At 42.0% G+C, this 16,006-nt stretch overlaps 1 protein-coding gene across 1 annotated transcript in view; it reads right to left on the bottom strand.

Moving 5' to 3' along the window:
* The window catches only part of dnah12 (dynein, axonemal, heavy chain 12), an 86,708-nt gene that overhangs the window by 56,666 nt on the left and 14,036 nt on the right, over window positions 1-16,006 (bottom strand). The window contains 15 exon segments of the mRNA XM_041274751.1: window positions 1,124-1,233; window positions 2,587-2,706; window positions 3,251-3,496; window positions 3,935-4,174; window positions 4,882-5,034; window positions 5,542-5,714; window positions 7,587-7,743; window positions 7,837-7,956; window positions 8,403-8,685; window positions 9,214-9,335; window positions 9,666-9,855; window positions 13,015-13,238; window positions 13,947-14,132; window positions 15,173-15,428; window positions 15,596-15,789. Coding sequence (XP_041130685.1) covers window positions 1,124-1,233; window positions 2,587-2,706; window positions 3,251-3,496; window positions 3,935-4,174; window positions 4,882-5,034; window positions 5,542-5,714; window positions 7,587-7,743; window positions 7,837-7,956; window positions 8,403-8,685; window positions 9,214-9,335; window positions 9,666-9,855; window positions 13,015-13,238; window positions 13,947-14,132; window positions 15,173-15,428; window positions 15,596-15,789 — 2,774 coding nt within the window.

The following is a 16,006-nucleotide window of genomic DNA, read 5'->3' as shown; positions in this document are numbered from 1 at the left end:
AATTAACCAGTCGTCCAGGTAGCTGAGAACTCTGATGCCTTTGAGTTTCAGTGGGGTTTCAAAAAAGCTCAAAATAGCTTCCATGCACTTCAAGAAGATACATGGAGCTAGGGAAAGGCCAAAGAGCAAGACACAAAACTCATACACGGTTCCCTGAGTGGTCCATTGTGGTGAACCAGTCGGCTGGCCTGACTGACTGCAACAGCCGTTGCACTGTCAATATCTTACAGCTGCTTATATATCGAATGGGTGGTCAAGACTCGAGCAGGACCGGTTCGGTGACCTTGGCACCGGGTTAGTAACGCTTTGGAACCAGGTTGGTACTTGAACAGTCAGGTACCAGTTCAGTTTACTAAACACAGTACTGGTTCGGAACTTGGTCATTACTGGTTCAGAACCTGGTAGGCTTCAGTTTGGTACTTGTTCGATGGCATTGGCACCATTTCGGTACAAGTTTGGTAAGAGGTGGGTCACGACTGCGTGACAGCCTCAAAGGAGCAGCTTTGGTATAAAGTATTCAGGATTCTGGTCTTTAGGAGATAAATACCAATTTAGTAATGGTTTCATTTCGTACTTGAAAGGGAAATTATGTCTATTGCTATAAATACTTGTCCAATTGCAACTCTGCCCCTACTGTACCAAATTTACACATAGAATTTATCTAAAAAAAATGTTATCCAAAGAGACTTACAGGGACTAAGGGGTGAACTATGCATCAACAACTGTTGCTGCAGAGTCGCTTACAATAAGACCTCGGTTCTCATCTGAAGGACGGAGCACAAGGAGGCTAAGTGACTTGCTCAGGGTCACTCACAGTGAGTCAGTTGCTGAGCTGAGATTGAACCGTGAACCTCCTGGTATCAAGCCAATTATAAACAGCTTTCTAAGGGCCCACGGCTGCTTTAAACCTCTGAGTTTTAAAAAATAGGATGATAGATACAGAGAACATTACAATGTGAATTTAAACAAGAGCACAAGTTCAGATAACACTTCACTCCCATGCCAAGCTGCTCATTAGGACATTTCAGTATTTTTTAAACATATTCACTGATACTTTCTCACTGTAGTGGTTAAAAGGGTTGGTGCAAATGGAAACGTTCCTGAACAGCTTGTGTAAACTCACCCATGTCGTACAATCATCATTTCATAAGTCTGGATCATCTTATTTAGGAAGGCCTTTGCTGGCTGCACATTGTGAGTGATGCAGCACTCCATGGCACAGTCCAGGAACAGCTGAGCGAAACATGGAAAACAACTTAGGATTAGTCACTTCCGCACAGTCACTTGTGCGTTGAAACTGGAGAGACAGACCAACTTAAAGAAACGTAACAAATGAACACTCAATATTAAATGAATAACCTGACACTGTATAGCTACTACTGTATAAAGCTCTAAGGCCACTATCTATATTTCACATGCACATTTAAACCTTAAGACAAATATTTAAAACATTGGACATTTGGATAATGTTTCACCTCTAAACTATTAACACCCTGTGATAGAGAGTGAATGAATCTGAATCAACAATCTCCCTCTCTACCTGTGAGGGCTTCAGTATGCGTGCCTCATACTGAAGCCGGCCATTCAGGAAGGGGACAGCGTCACAAGTCCTCACCCTAGTACAGTGAGTGAAGTTTCAGTCATGAATTGGAGGAGATGTGATTGAACTAACTATCGGAGGAGGCGGGGCTTAGATTACTTTAGGGGTGTGTGTTGCCGTAATTGGTTCCTTTGTTGTGGTTAATGGGATGAAGCAAGGATGGTGGAAACGTGAGTGGAGTATTTCCTATTTGATGAGCTATCTGTGTTTGTTTTATCAGATGGCTAGAAGGAAACCTTGACCCGCAGCAAGAAGCCAGCGCTAAGCCCAGACCTCTTTGAGCAGTTGTGATTCTGTCAGCAGTGGTGGTGAATATGGTGAATATATATATATATCTATATATATATATATACTATATACTTATATATATAGCATCTATAGATATATCATATATATCATATATCATATATATATATATATAGTAGTCATATACACATATATATATATATATATATATATATATATATATATATATATATACCACCACTGCTGACAGAATCACAACTGCTCAAAGAGCACCTACAGTCTGGAGACGGGGTTTTGTGTCTGTGTTGTGCGTTTGTGTTTGGAATATTATTTTGGGACTGCAACCCTTTTTGTTTATGCTGGCAATATCCATTGTTGGGTAGAGCCAGTCTTATTATTTAACATTCTCAAACAGAAGAAAATGAAAGATTAGAAGTACTCTTTGAACCATAACTTTGTGTCTGTCGCTGTTGAAGCACCTAAATCACATGTACACCTGAGCACTGCAAATCACTCGTTCACACACCCCTAGTGGCTATTGAACTGAAATCACTCCCACAATACCGGTACCTGACGCTCGCATCTCCTCCCATTTCCATAAGCTTTGGGTGTAGCTAATTAACATTAGGAGCGTGGGAAAGGGGAACCACTTGAGAACTAGAAAAGGTGAATTAATTTTCTGCATCAGAAATGTAGTGTTTGCTGTCAGCGTGTGTATTGGTCTCATCTGGCTCACTCACCTTATAATCAGCAGTAGGCAAGGTGATGCCAGGGAACAAGTCGCTGGTGATCCCATTGAAAAGAGGAATGTCGTGTGACAGGAACTTCGGCTCATTCACATCCTTAATGGAGCGCAGCAGCTACAGAAGAAGGAGCACGGTTTGCAAACACGTCTGAAACAGCTTTGAGCCAGGCTTTCGGTGTGTGTATTATTGAAGAGAATTAGCCTTTTAATGTGTCTCACAATTTACCAAACATCAGGCAAGACTATATCTTTTTTCTATAGAGTTTCATTTACATGGTATTGTATGGAGGGAATAACACAAAGAGAGCTTGGTCTTCAGTCTATACAAGCTATTGACAGCTGAACACCAAGATGAAGCTTGTCAATGTATGTGAGATTTACAATATACTTCAAATAAACAGCACAGGAATTTGAAAAAGTGAAAACAGAGATGTAATGCTGGAAAAATGTTAAATTGTGAAGTCAGTTATATGTGTGCATAAGAGAAAACTGGACACTAATCATTTCCATTTTAAAAACTCTAGCACACCACTGTGATAGCAAAAACACATATACCTCCTGCTATGGCAATCCAGATGGCAATGGACTAAATGGTTTGCTCTCAGGACCACATTTAAGTGGACCTTGTTGCAGTGATTCAATTATTTGTAGTTACTCACGAGAATATCCTCATTTTCGTATGGGAACTTGAGCTTGAGGTTCCCGGCAGCCACCAGCACAGCCTTGACAGCCCGCATGCCGTAGTCATAGTGGAACTGCGAGGAGAGTTGCTCGGAGCACAGCCTGTACGTCATCACGATCTTCACAGACAGCGGCTTGGCGTTCAGGAAGCCATACGAATACAGGGAGATCTCAGCTATGAGGGCGTAGTTAGGGACCATCATAGCTACTGTCCGAAACAGGACCTGCAATGGAGAGCACAGCCAGTATTACTAAGAGATTGAACATGGTCTGGATAACAAGTTACAATAGGTATGCTTCAGACTCTGTTTATTTACCCTTTGGCCATCTTAAAATGAACAAATTCTGCAGTAATAAAAGCAGAGGAGAAAATTCTGCCTTTGTTATTTATGCAACATTTTCAATTTTGTGGGGATAGATATCCTTATAGTGTTTTATATTGTGCACTGTATTGAGAGACATTTGGTCATGAATGCATCCATTTGGCTAGCGCTTTTGAAATTTTACATATCCTGAACTCATCCTCGCTCAAACATTGGGGCTATTTCAATGTTCTGGAGTAGAATTGTTGGCAGAAGATCACCTCATTCTCCCTTCTCATGGTGAGACAGGCTAGGTGACTCTAACAGTGCTGATGGCAGTGCCGCTTTCAGGCTCTTTACCTTGAGGTTGTCTGGCAGCTCAGAGCGGCCTGCATAGCCAGGGTTCATGGTTATGGCCACGAAGCAGTTTGGGTTAAGCTTCAGCTCTGTTCCCTCGAAGTTGAAGTACTCCAGCTTCATCTGAATGGCTCTCTGGATGCAGAGGATCTGCTGAGCCACCACAGATAGGACCTCCAGCTCGATGCGATTGAACTCATCGAAGCACGCCCAGGCACCCGACGAGGCTAGCCCTTTAAAAAACTGGAGCAACACAGATGCTGTCACATAGAGATCTCATACAGGGAGGGAGCACTCAACCCCCTTATGGTTAATACACCCAATAAGCAAACAGAATCACATTGTTATGAGGCGGAGCATAGTGCCTGTCAATGAAGGCTCTACTGCGTGAGAGTTTTGACCATAACTGGAGTCATGCATCCCGAGCCGAATGGTTTTTCTCATTATTTTCATTAAAAAAAAAAAAACTTTTAAACCTGGTTTTACCATGATCTTGTAATGATTTGTCAGGTACCCTTCCACAGAGAATAGTTTTAGGAAAATAGCATCACACACATAATTAGAGAAAAAATCTATACTTTTTTACTTGTAAGAGCTGCTTATACTTTATGTGGACAGTGCCAGATATCTGAATGGAGCAATCTTACTGAATTGTCCCTGTCTTTGTTGTTGTTGAAAGATACTGTCTGATCTCCAGTCGGGCTGACAGGCTTTGATTAGCTGGCTAGTACAGAACTGGTTGTTTTCATCGGTACAAAGTATTGATTGGCTGGTTTTGCTGTCCAATAGATGAAAGCCGACTGTCTGATGATACTGAATCATTTTCTAATATGTGTAACTTACCTGTGTCTCCCAGCTTGTAAATGAAAAGGAGAAGCATCTTCACAGCTACTTATTAGACAAAAAAAATCAAACTAGTAACACCTCTCTATGCACCGCTGCTGCATTACCTTCCCCATGGCCAGGTAGTCCAGCCCGTCAGAGCAGTTGAACACAACGCACTGCACAGCCAGCGCCTTGGCCAGGTCCTTGGTGGTCTCAGTCTTGCCTGTGCCAGCTGGCCCCTCTGGAGCTCCCCCCAAACTCAGATAAAAGGCTCCGATCTGCAGCAGGGAGACAGTCAGGCTTTACTGCTTCTGTACCATTGGGTTATTACTTGATAATATATAGTAGACCCTGATATTGATACGATACAGCCATCTGAAATGCATTTATAATATACTTCAGACCCTCATACTGATGCGATACAGCCATTGAAAAATGTGCTTGTAATAAATAGTAGACCCTGATACTGATGTATTAAAGCCATCTGAAATGTATTTTTAATCAGATGGCTTAAATCAGATAGTTTGTATCAGTCTTATATTACGTCACAATAAAATTAGCTGTACTGTTTAATTATTCTTATTAAACTATATACAGTATTAGAAAGAATACAGTACAGGGTTCAGAACGGCCAATACTGCTCTGATAACTTGTGGAGTGATGATCAGTTTGTATCACACCGCACCCTGTATGATATTCCATGTGTGTCCAGCAATAACTAATACTATATTAATAACTCTTATCTATCACAGTTGATTGGATTGGAACCTGCTGCTTTATCTTACCAAAGTGCGATAGCACCTGTCAGTGAGCGGGGTTATCACCAGCCGCGGGGAGTTCCCAAGGTACTCGTAGGCGTACTTCACATCACAGTTGATAATACGCACACGGGTGTTTTCGTTTTCCCAGTAATAGCGTAACTGAGCGAGCCACTGGAAGTCACTTTCATGAGAGACTCCTAAAAGCAAGAAACAAATCAAATCAGAAACTTCTCCCATGAGTCATCAGGACATGTATTCTGCATTCAAAACAATCAAAGTTTCAGTTTGGCTGAAATTATTAATTGACAAGAACATCTTTTTCTAATACCAAGAGGAGGCCATTCAGGCCATCAGTGGTCGTCTGGTTCCTAGTTGAATCTTAATGGATCCCAGTGATTCAGCATCAACAACATAGCTAGGTATCCATTCCATACCCTCACCACTCTCTGTGTGAAGAAGTGTCTCCTACATCATCAACAACAGGCTAGGTATCCATTCCATACCCTCACCACTCTCTGTGTGAAGAAGTGTCTCCTACATCATCAACAACATAGCTAGGTATCCATTCCATACCCTCACCACTCTCTGTGTGAAGAAGTGTCTCCTACATCATCAACAACATAGCTAGGTATCCATTCCATACCCTCACCACTCTGTGTGAAGAAGTGTCTCCTTCAACCATACCCTCACCACTCTCTGTGTGAAGAAGTGTCTCCTACATCATCAACAACATAGCTAGGTATCCATTCCATACCCTCACCACTCTCTGTGTGAAGAAGTGTCTCCTACATCATCAACAACATAGCTAGGTATCCATTCCATACCCTCACCACTCTCTGTGTGAAGAAGTGTCTCCTACAACATCAGCGACATAGCTAGGTATCCATTTCATACCCTCACCACTCTCTGTGTGAAGAAGTGTCTCCTACAACATCAGCGACATCACCACTCTCTGTGTGAAGAAGTGTCTCCTACATCATCAACGACATAGCTAGGTATCCATTCCATACCCTCACCACTATCTGTGTGAAGAAGTGTCTCCTACATCATCAACAACATAGCTAGGTATCCATTCCATACCCTCACCACTCTCTGTGTGAAGAAGTGTCTCCTACATCATCAACAACATAGCTAGGTATCCATTCCATACCCTCACCACTCTGTGTGAAGAAGTGTCTCCTACATCATCAACAACATAGCTAGGTATCCATTCCATACCCTCACCACTCTCTGTGTGAAGAAGTGTCTCCTACATCATCAACAACATAGCTAGGTATCCATTCCATACCCTCATTATTTCTTTTCTGTTTGCTTTTTTTTTTTTACTTTGATACTTTGGTTCCTGTAATTTTGATTTTGATCTTTTGTTACTTTGGATTACATGTGCATTGTTTCACTGGACTTGTTAGGCCTAAATTTCATTCATCATCCATTGCCATCAAAACTGTCTTTGTAATTGGTTTCCCCATATAATTATTCATTCACCTTTGTCTTTTTTGCCTGTCGGTGTGTTGGTTTTGTATTGGGGTGGTGTTTGTGTGTGTGTGGGTTTATTGGAGGCCCACCGGACACTGCGTTCATTTCGCTTTAGTGTTAGCTCGTTTGGATGTATGTTTAGTTCACTTTACTTCCTTACTCACCTGTACCTTCCACTTAACTAACTGGTCTCTGCAATAAGTTATTGTCCTTTATATTTAATTTATTACATTATAGTTCACAACAATAAACCATTTGTTTGTGAAATTGACACCTCTGACGTCCCTGCTTTTGCTGTCTGTTACTCTTGCTGACTTAGTTAGTTATAGATATTGGGCCAGTAGTATCTCCTTAGGGAGGACAGTACAACTGTTTCTCAGTTGTGCTGGGTGATTGTTACAATGCATCCTGCACTCTACGTGGAACATATTTCCTGGATGCTCCACTTGGGAGCCCTCTAATCCTTCTTTTTTTATCTAGGCTGAGTAGATTCAATTACCTCATCTTATCACTCATAATGGCACCAAATGAACCCTCATTTCCCCTTGTCTGATAATATCCAAAAAGTTCCCTTTATCATGTGATGCAGGTACCTTTCTCGATCATCTCCATCACCACGTCTCTGGCATGCACATCGATGGTCACCAAGGCACCCAGAGTGGTGCGTGTCTGTTTGGACAGCTTTCCTCTCACCAGCTCCACGATGTCATTCAGCTGCTCCTGCAGCTGCTTGTAATACTCCTTCAGGCCCTGTTAAACAATAAGCCATGACTAGAACACTGTCTATGGGTACGGGAGGGATAAGAGTTAGCCTTACTAGAAGACAGAGATGCTGGTTGCTACCTGCGGCCCACTCTGAATGGCTTCATGCACCTCGCTGGTCCAGTACATCTGAGATGTGCAGAGAACCACCTGCCCTGGCCACTCTCTCACCCAATCTTTCCTGGCAGTCTCACGGTAGGCCTGGAAAAACAGAGAATACCACATTGCACAACTCATTAGAAAATATGACATTTTTGTTGCATATTTTCACAGTGCAATGGTGTTGTCAACAGGACTTGTGAAAATGATGTTCTGCGAATATGAGGGAACAACAATACGTTAATTTAAGCTTAAGAGACTATCTAAAACCACGGAGACAGAAGCTGTTAATAGAGCAAACGAGCAGCAGCACGTGTACCTTTGTGAACTACTACTCTTGACCAGGGTGTAGACATTCCCTGTGTAACCAGGCACTGCTGTTTGCCCTTTTACAAGCTGACCACAGCCATTTTGCTATGCATTTACCATAGTTCACTGTGGTTTACCATTGTTTTTTTTTTATTTGCTTTACCACACCTCTCTGATCTTTGCAATGCTTGCCTATACTTTAGCACACGTTGCTGTGCTTTAATACAGGTGGTCCTTACCAGTCGTGATCGTGCCACGACATCTCGCACGCTGCGCAGCATGAGCTCCTCCACCTGCAGCAGCCACTTCTCAACCGCGCCGCGCGCCTCGGAGGTAGAGATACACTCGATGAGTTCCACGCACTCCCCCTCGCTGCTGAACATGGCCTTGATATCCAGGTTGGGCAGGAACTCCAGCTTGGCGATGCCCTCAAAGCACTTCTTCAGGTGGGGCTGCACACGCAGGGGGTCCTTGGTCTCCGACAGGATTTCCAGCATCTCATCGTTGGACAGGAAGAAAAAGCTGCAGACACAACGCCAAGGAAACCAGTTCGCTTTGAGTTTGTAGTTCAGGCTCACATGAAATGGGTTTGGTGAGCAAATGCTTAAAGGAGTGCAAACCAAGGATTGAAAATCAATTTGATTGCCTCTATAAGCACTAGCAATAGCAAGATTCTCAGCACAATAAAAGTGACACCAGTAATACTGTCAATAAAGCTATTAAGAGGTGAGAAAATGCATTTTAAAACATTGCTTAGCACACAACTGTGAATGGCACCGGGGGGGAGTTCAGCCATTTGCATGGTCACTCACCTCTCATTAGTACAACATTCACAAACACCAAATAAAATATGAAAAGGAACACTGCTCAGTGTTTTTTGTTAATTGTGTAAATTATTAAATGCGAGTACGAAATTGAAACATGAATATTGACACCATATCTATTACTAGTTTTCACATTTCTACTGCCTTAAATCACACACATTAGCAGTTTCTAGCCAGGAATCCCAAGACAAGGGCTAATGCACACAATGAACACAACGACGAGTACCGGGGGAAGAAGAGACGTTTTTTCTCCAGGTAAGCATTCAGTCCCTTCATGATTTTCTCCAGCAGAACGTTGCAGTCCTGCAGTTTTTCCAGCAGGCCAGGCAAAGAGGTTGCGGGCAGGACCTATGATCACAGTTATACACAAACAGTCTGAAAACAGGCTCCTGGGCAGTTTGTGCTTAAAAAACAAAAACAGTACTACAGCCAATACCACTTTTGTCAGAGCTGCTGATATTTTACTTTTGTTTGAGAAAAAGGATCCTGTTATTAGCATGTCATTAGATGTCCACTAATGTTCAGATTGTGCTGCAACTACAAAGGGAAATACACTAATATGTGTGGATTGATGCTTCCCTGTTTTGTTTATTGTGACCACATCACTGCAGCAATGTAAAGAAGGGTTAGGGTTGGGGTTAGGTTAGGGTGCGGGTGCTTCACCCTTCACTAGAGTACCTTGGGGTCTTTGACGCAGTGCCTCATGACATCTTTCCAGTGGCGGTCCACAGTCTGGAAGAGACGGCCTTCCTCCGGCATCTGCTGCATGATGTCCTCGGAGGAGAAGATGGGCTCCAGGTACAGCCACTGTGCTTGCACCTTCAGCCACTCGTCGATCGTCTCCTGAATGCGAATCAAGCGCTCCTCCCTCTCCTGCAGCACAACCAAGGAAACACACAGCACAGTTCTGTTTGAACTTTACACACTTGATTATGAAGACAAGACATGCCCTTTTGAAGATCATATACACTATTCATAATTAGGGGTGTGCAGAAGCTCGTACTCGGAATCGCCTTTAAATATTTATCGGTCCCTGAGTTGCTCATCCAGTTAAAGCGCTGCCACTGGGAGCGCAGGATCAGTCACACAGCTTGGATGGATGGCAACTCAGCAGGGATTGCTTCTCCTCATCGCGCAACAGTGAACCTTACTGGCCAGACACCGCGCACATTCAGAGTGGATAAGAGGCAGGGCTGGTCTCTGTTCTTCTGGATCGGTAGCCCGCCCACCTCTGCTCTGGATTGCTCTGCGTAAAATCGATTCTGGCTTTAGACTTGTGTGATCAGTGGAAGCTCACGTGCCCTCAGAATGGCTGTGCTGTGTGGGGACTTGCTGCAGTAATAACTGGGCACCCCACCACAAGCAGGTATTTGATAAATCCATGTACTCATTTTTTGATTTTAAAACAAGAAAAATTGTCCTTCCCTCATGTTTACAATTGAGTACCAATCAATGGCAATTAACATCCACACCAAGTGTTTTTAAAGCCATAAACTGATTGTTTACAGCCCCAGTATGCCAATACAGTTTATTAATTATACTGCTTAGTTTTGTAAAATTAACAGCTGTTTCCTGCTTTAATAAATTTAGTTAATAAAAGGCTGGATTAAAATACACCCAACAGTAGCATTAAAATAAACATGAATGTATTTAATGCATTTGGTTAGAATGAACATGGCCAAAGACTTACTGTATACAGCCTATACTCTGATATCCATCCCCCACTGTTGGTTAAATATAAATGACAGCTTTCTGAATACATGCTCTCTGATGTCTATTCTTTCCCATTTTTATTGTATATCTGTGTTACCAGCATTCCCTATAAGCTTTTTAGATACTGAGAAACTTGCCATTTTGACAGAGAAAGGGTCAATTATCAGTGAGAAACCTTCAGCCACGCAATAACCCTTTAAATATATTTTTGTTGCATTATACAATTTTGAAACAATACTCCAACACAAGCATGTCAACAATGTTTTAATTTACTTTAAATTTAAACAAGACATTTATTGTGGCTCTGCCTCTGATTTTGAATCATCCTCTGATCCTATGCAGCCTTGTCGGTTGTTATCACAGATATATACGGCATGCTTAACTGGTGACCTGCATACAACACTGGCATCTGCACTGCCTTCAATTGTAACCATCTTTAGGGCTGTTAACTGTTCCATTCTTTGGAATACCAAATTCAGTTTTTCAAAAATGGCCAACTCCATTTGTTGCCACTTTTATCAATGTATTAAGAATTAAATATGGCATTTGAACATAAATATAATGTTGGTAGTTAAAATAAGTACATTTAATAAATATCACCACAATTTTTCTTTTCAATCAGACTTTTGTTGCTGTAATAGTAAGTAAAGCACCTGAAGACACTGTCATTATGTTTATAGACATAACTTGGCTCATTGCTGGCAATAAAATAACCTGGGAAACAAATAATTATATTACAACAGTTCTGAAAACTAAATGTCCAGCACAGTTGTTAGAATCATATTTACAGTCTTCCATCTCACAGTCTACAAATAAAGGTGTTTTGAAAAGACCTGTTTAGCTTCTTGCTGGCATTTATAATAACAATAAAAAACATGAAACAGTTTAGCAACAGTCCAGAGTAAACCTATGTACAATACTCCACAAATTACATTTACATTTAGTTTTGTACTGTCCAGAGGCTGGGGTTGTTAGTGATTAGGGTGATTAACGATTGATCACCGACCCAACAACTAAATATTTGTGCGGAAGTGGACGATATTTAATGGGTTGAGCATTGCTTTTATCAGCGTGAACTCCTGGGTTCAGATGGGGTTAACTTCCCCTGCCTGGATAAAATATTTACACTGATAAAGATGTGTTGACTGATTCGTTACTCTAAAACACGTTCACTGCTATGTATTACCCAACTGTAATTTAAATAGCGCCCCTTTTAATGTAAACGCATAATTAATCCTCTCAAGTGTTTCTCAAGTGACATCGAGTGAAGTCACATAAATAAACTTGAAATGTGACGTGCATTTTCACAGAGGGAAATCAGAGAATCAGCTGCAGGACAGATGCAAATATGCTTATGTTAATGCTTTGTAAGAATGGTCTCAAAATAGGTTTACCTCAAGAGGCTGTAGTCTCGACTGAGGTTTACATTTATAATAATAACTTGCAAAAGTTAGTAAACTGAGTGCAAAGTTGTTGCCAGTTACTGCGAAAAACGTGCACATTTTAGCCTTAGAGGGAACGCTGTGTGTTTCGGATTCGTGAGAGCTAGATCGAGAGTGTAGACTGTACATATTATAAGTCATGAACTACCAACTGACAATAAAAGACACAAATAACAGCACTAACTATGTAATAACAGCAGTAACTATGTATTGTGTTATTTGAAAGCAATAACACACAACATGGTGTTCAAATACGATCCACAAGCCGCACGCCTTGGGGTGTCCTTTGGCATGAGGGAAAACCCTGTCTCTTGTGGTAGAACAGTGTCTTCTCGTTTTGCACTGGGTGACAGAACCTCTTCCCCACCCATATTGCTTAGGATAGACACTATACCATGAGAGACACATACTATAAGAGACACGGTCGAATCAAGGGTGAGTATTGGGGGTAATGGACACCAATGTGTTCCCAATGGGATTCCACTCAGTGCAGGGTCAGTACTGGGGATAATGTACACAAATATGTTCCCAATGGGATTCCACTCAGTGCAGGGTCAGTATTGGGGATAATGTATGCCATTGTGTTCCCAGTGGGATTCCACTCAGTGCAGGGTCAGTATTGGGGATAATGTATGCCATTGTGTTCCCAGTGGGATTCCACTCAGTGCAGGGTCAGTATTGGGGATAATGTATGCCATTGTGTTCCCAGTGGGATTCCACTCAGTGCAGGGTCAGTATTGGGGATAATGTATGCCATTGTGTTCCCAGTGGGATTCCACTCAGTGCAGGGTCAGTATTGGGGATAATGTATGCCATTGTGTTCCCAGTGGGATTCCACTCAGTACAGGGTCAGTACTGGGGGCAATATACGCCAATGTGATTACAGTGCACTTGCCTTGATCTCCTGTTCAAAGGGCTTGATAAAGGGGGACCCTCTCATCGTCTGGGTCTTGACTATCTGATCATCCAGAGTGGTCTGGACCTCGTCCACCGCAGACAGGATGGAGACTCCAGACTCGCGGTAGGGGCTGGTGTGGAAGAAAATGGAGTCCCACACCTCCACCATGGTGTGCATAGCTTTCTCCAGGGAGAACTCCTGCAACATAGGGAGACGAACAGTGCAACAAGGTCTGTTATAGACTTCGCTCAGAGCAGACAAATGCAAAATAAATGAGTGTCTCAGTAACATAAACGTCCCTGACCACAGCTGCAAATGCAAAATTCTAGCTGTCAGTAACATGATCTATAACTGTGAAGCACTCAATAGGGTCAGCTTTAGAAATACTACAAGACCCTTTATGAATTCAATGACATTTGTCTTCAAATGTTGAAAAAGACTTTCGAAATCCTTGTCATTTCATTTATTATGTTTCTTTTAGTATCTCTAAATATACATTCACATTATTCACATGAAAAACAAAGTGTAGAATGCACAGACTAATGGTCTGGTGGTTTTCAGTACCTGTATATATAATCACTGTGTAAGTGTGGAAACCTGTAGGACTGCCACACATGCATTTTTACTTCTAACTAGAGCTTATCTATCACCAGGGATGTGCTGCTCTTGTGAGTCATAAAAGAGGGATTTCCAAATGATGCTTTTCGTCAGGTTAATAACATTTTACAGAACCCCTCTTCTGAAGTGTGCTCAATGTGATTAGCTTGTTAAACATGCACAGATACAGTGAACTGAGGCACTGGCAGTGTTCAGTCTTTCTAATCTGAAGCACTGAAATTGAAGCAGAAAGTCTGAATTGAGTAAGAATATGTGCGTGGTTGTGATGGTGTGAGTGGCACGCAGTACCTTGCTGGCAGCAGCACTGATCTGCTCAAATTGCTCCAGGTAAGGGGTAAGGCTCTGCTTCAGCACCTTCCGCAGGGTGGTGCCCGAGTTGGGGGTCAGGTCGTAGCTCACAATCTCAGACATCTGCTTCCAGTGCCGATCCCGGATCCCAGGATTGCACAGGATGGACACGGTCGGGATGTAATCCTGCAGAAAGCACAGCAACAGCACACACACAGAGCAAGGGCTTTAACAAGAATCATGCATTTACTTCGGCACATTATCTCAGTATTATAAAATACATGACGCATTTACCCACACTGCTTGGCATTAGGACCCTAATGTATGATAACTAATAATGTAAACAGATTTTGTCCAGCAGACAAATCTACACCATCTTTGACTTAAAATTATAAAACGATGGAGTATGGTGTGTACATTTTTACTTGATCAGTTTTTGAAGTGCAATAAAAAGAACAAGAAATATTTTTTGAGAGGAATAAAGCACTAATGTTCTGACTTGAAAATAATTAATATCTGAGTAAAATGCATTATGAATAAAACATGTTGTAAATATATTAAAACTAATAAACTGTCTTAATCTGGAATAAAATGCTTTGACAGGTATCATTTTTATTATGTCTTTAGCTTTTCAATTAATGTGTAAATGTCCATTTTATTTGAATTTCAAACCTGTTTACTGTCCAAACTCTGTGTTTTGTATAATCCTAAAACATCCTCATGGCAAAGGTAGTCAATGGAAAATATGTACAGTATACAAAATGCCATTTCCAAAGAGGGCTGGAATTAAAAAGTTGCACATCCCCAGTAACCCTCCCTCATCTCCCTTGTGGGAGTCTTCAGAAGCAAGTCCTTGTGTTTAAACAAGGACAGTAGTTATTAATCCTGGTAAATAATGATCTAGCACACATACCGGTAATTAAACAGGTAAGATATTAAATCAGTAAAATCTCTATTATCCAAGCTCACAGGAACCAGGGAGTGTTCAGATACAAATTGTTTGGATAATCTATGAAATATGACTTTCCCAATAAAAATAAATGCAGAATAAAAAATCTTGTACTGTCCAGCAAATCCCAGAGATTGAGGGCATTTTCCATGACAACAGAGCAGAAGAGCACAGCACAGAACAGGACAGGTTACCAAGCGGCTAGGCCAATGACAAATTTGACTGTATAGAGTGTATTCCTTGAAATTAAATGTCCTCCTCAGCTGCTAACTCCTACCTTGAACTCCTTGACTTGCTCCATGACGACGGCACACATCTCCCCCGTGTGGCTCTGCTTCTTCACCTCCTCCTCCTTCTCCCACTCCTTGTCCTCCACACTGTGCTTCTTGGGTGCTGCTTTCTGTAGCTCCAGCTCAGCCTTCTTCTGCTTCTGCTGGAAGAACTTGAGCATCTTGTAGATCTCTCTGAAGAACTCGTCCACCTCCACTTCCATGCTCTCTCCATTCAGGTCCTGGAAAGCACCATCCATCCACCTGGTAGGAGAGAGAGAGGAGCAACATACTAAGGAAACGTTCTAGAAAACACCAATACATAACCCAGGGTCTACCAAGCTTTACCGGGATACAGTAGTACTAAAAAAAAGTATTTGATGCTAAAATAAAAAAAAAAAACTGCATACCCCCACAATAGGAAGCACTACCTTTTCTCAGTGCGCTGCCATTTCAGAACCAGGGCAAAGAGCTTCTGGTAGGGCTCGATGCTCACTTTGAGGGATTCCACCTCTGGGTAGGTTGTCTGGTCCCACTTGTAGAGAGTCTCCTCCTTGTTGATGAAGGAAATGGACTCCTCTGCTTCCTGAAGCCTTTTCTGAACTGTTCGAACATCATTCACATACTGCAATAAAAAAATAGTTAATTCAAAAGGAGGATCACACACGGTACAATGCTAAGTGCATACTGGCAGCGGGATAAGACTATAAGACTATCTTTAACCATAGGAGGCTGTGTGGTCCAGTGGTTAAAGAAACTGGCTTGTTAAAGAAGCCAGCTCAGCCACTGACTCACTGTGTGACCCTGAGCAAGTCACTTAACCTACTTGTGCTCCGTCTTTC

Source organism: Polyodon spathula, chromosome 16, assembly GCF_017654505.1.
Source record: "Polyodon spathula isolate WHYD16114869_AA chromosome 16, ASM1765450v1, whole genome shotgun sequence".
NCBI lineage: Eukaryota > Metazoa > Chordata > Actinopteri > Acipenseriformes > Polyodontidae > Polyodon > Polyodon spathula.
Note: the sequence above shows the minus strand (reverse complement) of the source record. Positions and strands in the feature narration are given on the sequence as shown.